Source organism: Hyperolius riggenbachi, chromosome 1, assembly GCF_040937935.1.
Source record: "Hyperolius riggenbachi isolate aHypRig1 chromosome 1, aHypRig1.pri, whole genome shotgun sequence".
NCBI classification, from domain to species: domain Eukaryota; kingdom Metazoa; phylum Chordata; class Amphibia; order Anura; family Hyperoliidae; genus Hyperolius; species Hyperolius riggenbachi.
In genome coordinates this window covers 594106028-594115837 of record NC_090646.1, presented here as the reverse complement: position 1 = coordinate 594115837, position 9810 = coordinate 594106028, and the positions used below count along the sequence as shown (strand labels likewise).

The following is a 9810-nucleotide window of genomic DNA, read 5'->3' as shown; positions in this document are numbered from 1 at the left end:
CCATACATTTCCTAAACAAATTCCCATATACTATCCCACCTTCAACCTCTCAGTCTATTCTTGGAACTCTGCCATGCTGCAAGCTTTGTAGCCTTCAAACACACCTCTTCAGACAGGGGTAGGATCTGTCATAGTCCCCCTTCAGAGGTATTTTCACATCTGTATCAAATATTGAGGCTCACTTCCTGATTCAATGCTCCCTGTGTCTTCTCACATTGGGCCCATATGCAATTCACTTTTTCTCATGACTTTTCTCTTAGGAGATACATTTTTATCTTCTGTTTAAAATAACTTTTCAGCACTCTGCAATTGAAATAGTTTTTGAGTATTTTCCTGCTTGCTGGTTTCTTAAAAGACATTTTATTGACTAGTTTGAAAATATTTCCTAGGAGAAAACTCATGAGTACAAGTTAATTGAATATATCCTCAATACCCCAATACCCTCTAGATTGTAAGCTCGCAAGGGCAGGGCCAGGGATTTCCTTTCTAACCGTTGCGGTACTTACCATACTTTATCAAATGAACATGTACCTGTACAGCTGGATGTTTTTACACCATGCATAAACCATGTATTTTTGCACTTGAGTTGCTGGATTTACAATTATACTATGCAGGACATATGTTTGCATTTATGGTCCTCACTATTGACAGTTTAGTACTCTGTACAGTGCCATGGAAGATATTATCAATTTATAAATAATAAATAGAAAGTTGTCTTCCAGCATTCTGTCACTGTGGACATTTTCATGATCAGTAACTAGAAAAGGTGTTACACAAGAGGATGATTGAGAATTGTGTGATGAAAGTTAAGGGGCAGAGCTCAGGGTGTTCCTATTTCATAATTACAGTGACCAGACCAACACTCCACCAATCAGACTTATACAGCTTTCAGCTATGAGTCTGCTTCAACAATATAAAAGCTGCTGTAACTTCTCACTGTATTGTGCATTGACCACACAAGTGACAACACTCTGCAGTCACCATGAGGGTTTTCTTGCCACTATTTGCTGCAACGGTCACCTTATTCATCCATACATGTAAGTATATATGCCTACTTTTTATCCAAGCAGTAGAGTGTTGTACTGTGTTAGCCATCAGTACTACTTTTTATAATAAGGATATGATAAGGCTTATTTTGAAAGTGAGTTACAAACTGAGGGGCGAAATTCAGGTGAGCTGATTTAAACACTGGGGGCCATATCCTATCGCTGAACTTTCTTAGTTCTTCATTTAGGCGATGAAGGAATCGCCTAATCCTATTAAACTTAAGACTCCGCCAGGCGGAAAAGAACTCACTTGGGTGATATAATCGTCCAGCAAGTTCTTTACACGATATCCAATTACCCCTTTCATGTCTCCAAGAAACGATGCTTCCAGGCAAACATGAGCGTTAGCTTAGACCTGCAAAGAGCAGGTCTAAACCATCTACCGCACGTCGTCGCATAATTACAGTGTATCTGTCACTGTAATTACTGTGCGCATAGGAGCCCGGGCAATGCATCTTTGAATCTGAAGCCAGGCTCCCCATTGGTCCACAGTCTGAGCCAATAAAATAGATCACACAGCGGACCAAAGGGGGTCCCCAGCTTCAGATTCAAAGATGCTTTGCCTGGGCTCCTTTGCGCATAGTAATTACAGTGACAGATGCACTGTAATTGTGCTACGGAACTTGCGGTGAGAGGCGTTGGGTGAATAGCGGCAGTATGTATATTTACAGGGCTGCCCGATAGAGCTATGTGGGGGGCTTCCAAGATGTGCGGCGACCCGACAGGGAGCTCTGGTGAGTCTCCTTATTAAAGAAGATGGCAGTGAATGTTCGGCATGTGGGGAGCGAGGCCATGGTGCTGAAGGACAGCACCACAATGTAAACATTGCTGCCCATTGCTCAGTAAAAGGGAGCATCGCTCAGGCTTCTGCCTGAGTAATGCTTCCTAACAATCAGCCATTGCACAAAAGAAATGTGCAACAGGATTTGCTGGTAATCCTCGCGCGATGGCAAGGTGATAAGTAGCTCACATCTGCAAGCCTTTTGTCACATAAGCATCGCGGTGTCCACGGAGTACTGTGTGCCTGCTCTCACTGGTCGCCGGCTGATTTTGAGGTCTGACGCTGGGCTGCTGTCACTACAGTGAGTGAGGAGACCCTTTCTGTACCTACACTGTGGGCTCCTGTCGCTACTTAAACTGGGGGGCACATATTACTACGTAAACTGAAGGTCCCTGTCACTACCTAAACTGGGGGTCCCTGTCACTACCTTAACTGGGGGTCCCTATCACTACATAAACTGGGGGTCCCTGTCACTACATAAACTGGGGGTCCATATCACTACATAAACTGGGGTTTCCTGTCACTAAATAAATTGGGGATCCCTGTCACTACATACACTCAGGGGCACCTGTCACTACCTAAACTGGGGCTCCCTGTCACTACATACACTGGGGGGCACCTGTTACTACCTAAACTGGGGGCACATTTCACTACATACACTGGAGGGCACCTGTCACTACCTAAACTGCGGGGCACCTATCATTACTTAAGCTGGGGAGCCCTGTCACTACCTTAACTAGGGGGCACCTGTCACTATCTAAACTGGGGGACTTTTGTCATTACCTAAACTAGGGGGCTCCTGTCACTACCTAAGCTAGGGGGTACCTGTCACTGCTTAAACAGGGGGGCCATGTCATTACACACACTGTGGGGCACCTATCACTACCTAAACTAGGGGCCACCTGTCACTACCTAAACTGGGGGGCACCCGTGTCAGAGGCACTCTCAATCTAATTCCAACTATAGTCCTCGTCTAATGGCCCACCATTGCTAAGTTCATGTAAATTTGGCTCCACCTGTGACCACACCCACATTCTGGTCCATGACCTCACCCATTTCAACATGCCCCCAAATCTTGGTGTGGCGCACTATACTCCCCCCACCCCCAACCCATTATGCCCCCATCCCCTGTAAATTTTTCTGCGGACGCCCATGTAGGTTTGGTCCATGGATTGTCGCTGGTGCCATATTCTAAAAAAGTTGCTATCGTATTATAACCATACATATTCTGTGCTCCTCAGCAGAAATTGAGATTCACCTGGAACTTATGACCCTGAGACCCTAATTTAATTAACTTTTTCCCCTAGATTTTTTTTCTTAAGAGATCATTTTTACCTTGCCTGTTTAAAATAACTTTTCAGCACTCTGCAACTGAAGTGGATGAAAAAGTGCTGTCAAAATTATTCAGATATATTCAGGCTTGCTGGTGGCTTAAAAGGCATTTTATTGATAAGACATGAAATAACACCTAAGAGAAAATCGGGATAAAAACTGAATTGGACCGGGCCCATTGTGTCTATTTATCACTAGGTCAGTGCTCTCTGTTTCTTCTTATAGGGCTTAGCTGTGTAGTATGTAGGCTTGCAGCAAATCACTTTGGGCAGCATGTTGGCATAGAGGTTAGCGCCCTCGCCTTGTAGTGCTGGATCCCCGATTCAAATCCCAGCCAGGTCAACATGTGCAAGGAGTTTGTATGTTCTCCCCATGTTTGCGTAGGTTTCCCCTGGGCACTCCAGTTTTCACCCATATCTCAAAAACATACAGATAAGTTAATTGGCTTCCCCCTAAAATTGGCTAGACTATGATACATACTCTATACGATACATGCATAGACATATGACTATGTTAGGGACTAGATTGTGAGCCCCTCTGAGGGACAGTTAGTGACAAGACAATATACTCTGTACAGTGCTGTGTATATGTCGGTGCTATATAAATACTTAAATAAAATAGATAAACTTTATGCAGTATTCCAGTATGGAGAATTTGAAAGAGAATATGAAGTTAGAGAATTCACTTCAGGGTTGATAGTTTGGTTACTAAAGGAAAGGTTCTGGATAGCATAGAGCCTTCCTGTTCCTCCATCTGTCACATCATTCCAGCACTGTCCTCCATTGTAGCTATTCAACCTGCTGGATTTAACAGCTTCTCAGAACAACTTATGTCCCTGAGTTGCTACTGGACATGCTTGGACCAGACTTGCATATGCCCAGTAGGGATGTGTGAGTCTTCAGAACTACTCTGGAACAAGGGATGGATGGAAATGCCTGTTTCCGATTTCGGCCAATGCTTATTTCCAATTTCCGAGGTTTCTTTTTGGTAATTTCTGGAATTCTCTGATTGGCTAAATACTTCCAAGTTGATTCTGATGTCCTGGACCAATCAGAGAATGCAGAATTTTACAGCAGTAAGAGGATTCAATTTTAGGCCAATCACAAGCCTCAGGGATACTCTGTAGTTTCTGAGTCTTGTGATTGGTCTAAAATTACCATGGTAATCTGATTTTCACAGAAAAATTCTTTGTTTGGTTCTTTTCTCCCAATTATCTCAGCTATACTTTAGCGTTACATCTTTCTTTCTATTGTTCCACATTACAGGCTTTTTATATTTCCTTCTATGTAAATTCTTTTCAGATGTGTGCACGGAAATCATCGGAGGAAAGGAGGCCAAACCTCATTCAAGGCCATACATGGCTTATATATATACTGAAATAGGTAATGGACAAGCAGCAACGTGTGACGGTGCCTTGATTGATTCAAGCTGGGTGCTGACTGCCGCTCATTGTACTATGTGAGTATTTGGTTGGCTGAGGTTTTTACTACACTTTGAGGGCTGATTTATAAAACTGCACAGAATTATTTAAGTTTCAGTTGCAACTTAACTGCTTGAGGAACGCGGTGTTAAACCCCCCTAGTGACCAGTCCATTATACAGAAATAGGCCACTGCAGCTTTAAGTCCTCACTGCTGGGCTGTCCAACTCAGCACCCAAGTGATCCCCCCCCCCCCCCCCCCCCCTTTTCTCCCCATCAACAGAGATTTCTGCTGGTGGGGTCTGATCGCTCCCCCAGTGTTTTTTTTTTTTTTTTATATTTATCTATTTATTTTTTAAATTAATTTTACTATTATTTTATTTATTTTTTTAAACCCCTTTCCCTCCGTTCCCCGCAAGCCAATCAGCGTGATCGGCTGTCATAGGTTTCAGCCTAAGACAGTGGATCAAAATTTTGCCTCCCAGGAGGACAGCCGTGTTGCACAGCTGTCCCCAGTACAGCACTGCCTTAGATCGCAGCGCTGTACATAGTTATTAGACGCCGGTTTTGTGGTCTAACAGTCTCCGAGGGGCAATCGCCGCTGGGAGGCTGAAGGCAGAGTGGAGCTCCGTCATCAGAGCAGGGATGCGCGTGCTCCCATCAATCCCCATTCCAGGCCATTCACGCCAATCGGTGGAGGGGTCCTGGAGCAGCCGCCGCATTCACGCCAATTGACGTGGAACAGTTGGCAAGTAGTTAAATAACCGGTCTAAAATGTATTTATTTATTCATTTATTTTCTGTTGAGGCCATGCCAGTCACAGGTTTTCTGTTAGAAGGAATATGTTTGGGTAATAATTAGTATGGCTAGTGTAACTCCCCACAAGTGGAAAGGGGTCACCAAGGCACAGTGGCGTAGGTAAGAAGTTGTGTGCCCCCCCCCACACAGATCCCCTGTGGTGCAGACTAGTGAATGAATCAGAGGAGAGAAGTAACTCACCTTTCCTGGACTCAACAGCAATGTACTTTCTTCTAGGCATCCAGTCTCCATGACTCCAGTGCCTTCTCGCTGGTAATGCAAAGAGACTGAGAGACAATGCCAGAAATATAGACTGAGTCTGTGATTGGAGGTAGATTGTTAGTGTCGGTGGAACCTGGAGAGGTGAGTTATTTCTCTCTGCTGCTCTGCTCACTACACTGCATGGGGTAGGTGGGGGTGGTCGCATCAAGCTAAATACACTGGTGGAAACCTATACTAGGGAACCTCATATACTTGTGAGTGAGTTGTGAAACTACCTATACTGAGGGCAACCTAATACTGGGGTCATGCTGGTGCCTAACTACTGGGTGGTACCTAATACTGGGGGCCCATCTAGCTATCCATACTGGGAGAGGCTATGTAATACTGGGTGCCTCTCTGTCTACTCATACTGGGGTGCTGCCTAAAACGAGGGGGGAAGGTGGAATAACTCTTGCTCCTTATACTGGGGGTCACTTTTGGCTTCCTGTGCTTGGGGATGCTACCTATTACGGAGGAAACCACAGGCTACCTAATATGGGGGAGGTACCTCTGGCTATCTAAACTGGGAGGCTACCTACCTAATACTGTAGGGCATCTATCCACCCTCTGTGCATCCTCACCCTCCCCACCCTTCCATTGCTAAAATTGGATTTCACTGCACTTTGTAAGTGGCTATACCGAGGGAAAATAAATTATTAGGGCAAGAAACAACATTCGGGCTTTTATTAACCTCTTGAGGACCGTGGGCTTACACCCTCCTAGTGACCAAGCTATTTTTTACAATATAGGCACTGCAGCTTTTACAGCTGCAGGGCCGTACAACTCAGCACAAAAGTGATTCCCCCCCTTTTCTGCCCTCCAACAGAGCTTTCTGTTGGTGGGCTCTGATCGCTCCTGGATTGTTTGTTTATTATATATATATATATATATATATATATATATATATATATATATATATTTTCTATAAATATAACTTTTTTTTTTTTTTTTGTCTCCAGCCCTAACTCCCCTCCTCCAGTCAAACACCGCGATCGGCTGTCAGGTATCAGCCGCCTATGTCAGCCAATCACTCCTGTGTCTCCTAGGGGGACAGCCGTGTCACGCAGCTGTCCCCAGTACAACGCTGCCGTAGATCGCAGCGCTGTATGACTATTTGACTTGTCCTGTATCTGTATCTATATCCTGTATCAGTACCCTGTACGCGCCAAGACCAATTCCAGGCACGGCCCAGTCGTGCTTGGCGAAAATAAAGATTCTGATTCTGTACAGTGTGAATAGTCGGCAGTTTCAGCGTCTAACAGTCTCCAAGAGCAGAGCTCTGACATTCAAGTGGAGATGAGCGTGAGTCAGCGCGCGCAATCTCCTGCAAATCCCCGCCCCAGGACTTGACGCCAATTGGTGTTAGGTGGTTCTGGGGCTGCTGCCGCTTTCATGCCAATTGGCATGACGCGGTCGTTAGAAGGTAACCACTTCACCACTGAGGGGTTTTACCCCTTCAGCATCTGAGCAATTTTCTCCTTTCAGCGCTCCTTACTTTCATTCGCCTATAACTTTATCATTACTTATCACAATTAAATTAACTATATCTTGTTTTTTTTGCCACCAATTAGGCTTTCTTTAGGTGGGACATTATGCCAAGGATTATTTTATTCTAAATGTGTTTTAATGGGAGAATAGGAAAACATTTGGGGAAAAAAATCATTATTTTTCAGTTTTCGGCCATTATAGTTTTTAAATAATGCATGCTACTGTAATTAAAATCCATGTAACTTATATGCCCATATGTCCCGGTTATTACACCATTTAAATTATGTCCCTATCACAATGTTTGGTGCCAATAATTTATTTGGAAATAAAGGTGCATTTTTTTCAGTTTTGCGTCCATCCCTAATTACAAGCCCATAATATATAAAGTAACAGTGTTATACCCTCTTGATATAAATATTTAAAGAGTTCAGTTCCTAAGGTAACTATTTATGTTTTTTTAATTTTTTTTATTGTATTTTTTTTATTACAAAAAAAAAAAAATTGGTAACAATTGGGAGTGTGGGAGTTAATGAGTTAATTTATAATGTAAACTAATGTATTTGTATATGAAAAATGTTTTTGGGTGTAGTTTTACTTTTTGGCCACAAGATGGCCACAGAAACGTTTTGTGAATGCATCCTGTAAGCATCGGAAGTACACTTACAGGATGTTCAGGGAGGCTGGGAAACTTTTTTTTTCACAATGATTGCGCTGCTTCTCTGGGGCAGAGTTCAACGAACTGGAATGGTTTTTCCCGTTCATTGATCTAATGAGCGGGCGGTGGCGTGCACGATTGCAGGAGCGCGTGCATATGCTAGCGGGGGTGCGGACAGCGGCGGCAGCGGCTGGGGGGGGGTTTATATCTACACTCCGGGCGGGGAACTGAAGTTTAAGGAGCGTAGATATACTGTACCCAGGCGGCGAAGTGGTTAAACTCTTCAGGATTGTGATATAAATGTGGATTAACTTTATTAATATTATTTTTAAAGTAGCTGGACACTGTAGCTCTGATACTGCTGGTATACCAAGATCAGGACTGGTAGCTGGTAGGGATGAGCTTTCAGAATCGGAACGGTTCCGAATTTTTTTGCATCAGAATTCAGCAGTTCTGCAGTAAAAAGATGAGAATTGGAAATTGCTCTTTAACAAGGGGACATGCCTATGTCCTCTACCTTCACAGGTAAAATATGTATAACAGTACTGATGTACTTACTCATATTTACAAATAGTTAAAAAAAGGGTAAGAAATAAAAAATCACAAAAAAGTCCTTTATTGATCTAAATTAACCATAAATACATATCTTTTATTAATCCAATGCCAGTTTGCAACCCCTCTCTTCCAGAGCTCCCCCTTAACCGTGGACCACGCAGGATGGTATAGCTCAGGCTGCATAGCCCCACGCTGCCGAGCTCGGAAATCTGGCTATACCAGCCTGCATGGATGACAAGGGGTAAAAGTGACGCTGAAGTGAAACAAAACTTATGATATAATTAATTCTATGTGTAGCATGGATAATTGATTGAACATTAGTAGCAAAGAAAATAGTCTCATTTTTATTTTCAGTTATACAGCTTTATTTTATAACATTGCATCATTCTCTAATATTTGCAGTCTACGAGCAGAGCTAATGACCTTTTCAACTTTCCTCTGCAGTAAAACTGTAAACAAACAAGAAACAATGAAAGAGCTTCAAAAGACAGAGCTCTCTGCAACCAAGCTGGGTGCAGAGCTCAGAGAAGATCTTTTGCATAGACAAACAACTGAAGTTTCTTAACTCTTACTGTAATGGAAAACTGTAATGGAAACAATATAAGACTCATCTGTGCTGCTAATCTTTTCTTTCTAAAGGCTCATATACATGTCCAACATTTACACAACCCCACGATCAACACGACAAACCACACAACCTAACGAACCACCCGACCTGTATGTCCACACGCCTAGACGGCTAAACAACCTGTATGTCCACACGCCTAGACGGCTAAACAACCTGTATGTCCACACGCCTAGAGGGCTAAACAACCAACTCAATTAACATACTGCGCACACAAGAGGACTGATGGACTACACATTCAAAATAAGTACAAGTCTTTCAAACAACTTGTATACACGCAACAACTGCATGACATCAGACCAACATAGATCCAACAGTTGGCTCGGGCGAACCATCTGTTATCAGTTGCTCATCAAGTTGTTTGCATGCGTACACATGCTTGATTATTGTCCAACAGACTAAAGTCAGGATAATCAGGCTGCAGGTTGGTCTGTGTGTACTTAGCTTTAGCTGTACTACACATACAAATAGTGCTGCTCGGATACCGACCGGATATCCGACCTCAGTATCCGGGAAATCTGGGCGGATTTGAATATCCGAATAGAAAAACCAGAAGTGGCCTTTAAAGAGAATCTGTATTGTTAAAATCGCACAAAAGTAAACATACCAGTGCGTTAGGGGACATCTCCTATTACCCTCTGTCACAATTTCGCCGCTCCTCGCCGCATTAAAAGTGGTTAAAAACAGTTTTAAAAAGTTTATTTATAAACAAACAAAATGGCCACCAAAACAAGAAGTAGGTTGATGTACAGTATGTCCACACATAGAAAATACATCCATACACAAGCAGGCTGTATACACCCTTCCTTTTGAATCTCAAGAGATCATTGTGTGTTTCTTTCCCCCTGCA

At 43.2% G+C, this 9810-nt stretch overlaps 1 protein-coding gene across 1 annotated transcript in view; it reads left to right on the top strand.

Moving 5' to 3' along the window:
• Nucleotides 1–980: 980 nt before the first annotated feature.
• Nucleotides 981–9810, top strand: part of LOC137528050 (mast cell protease 1A-like) — an 84288-nt gene continuing 75458 nt past the window's right edge. Inside the window, exons 1-2 of the mRNA XM_068249287.1 lie at nucleotides 981–1037; nucleotides 4461–4617. Of these exons, the coding sequence (XP_068105388.1) occupies nucleotides 983–1037; nucleotides 4461–4617 (212 nt within the window). The 5' untranslated portion in view covers nucleotides 981–982. The remainder of the gene's footprint in view (nucleotides 1038–4460; nucleotides 4618–9810) is intronic.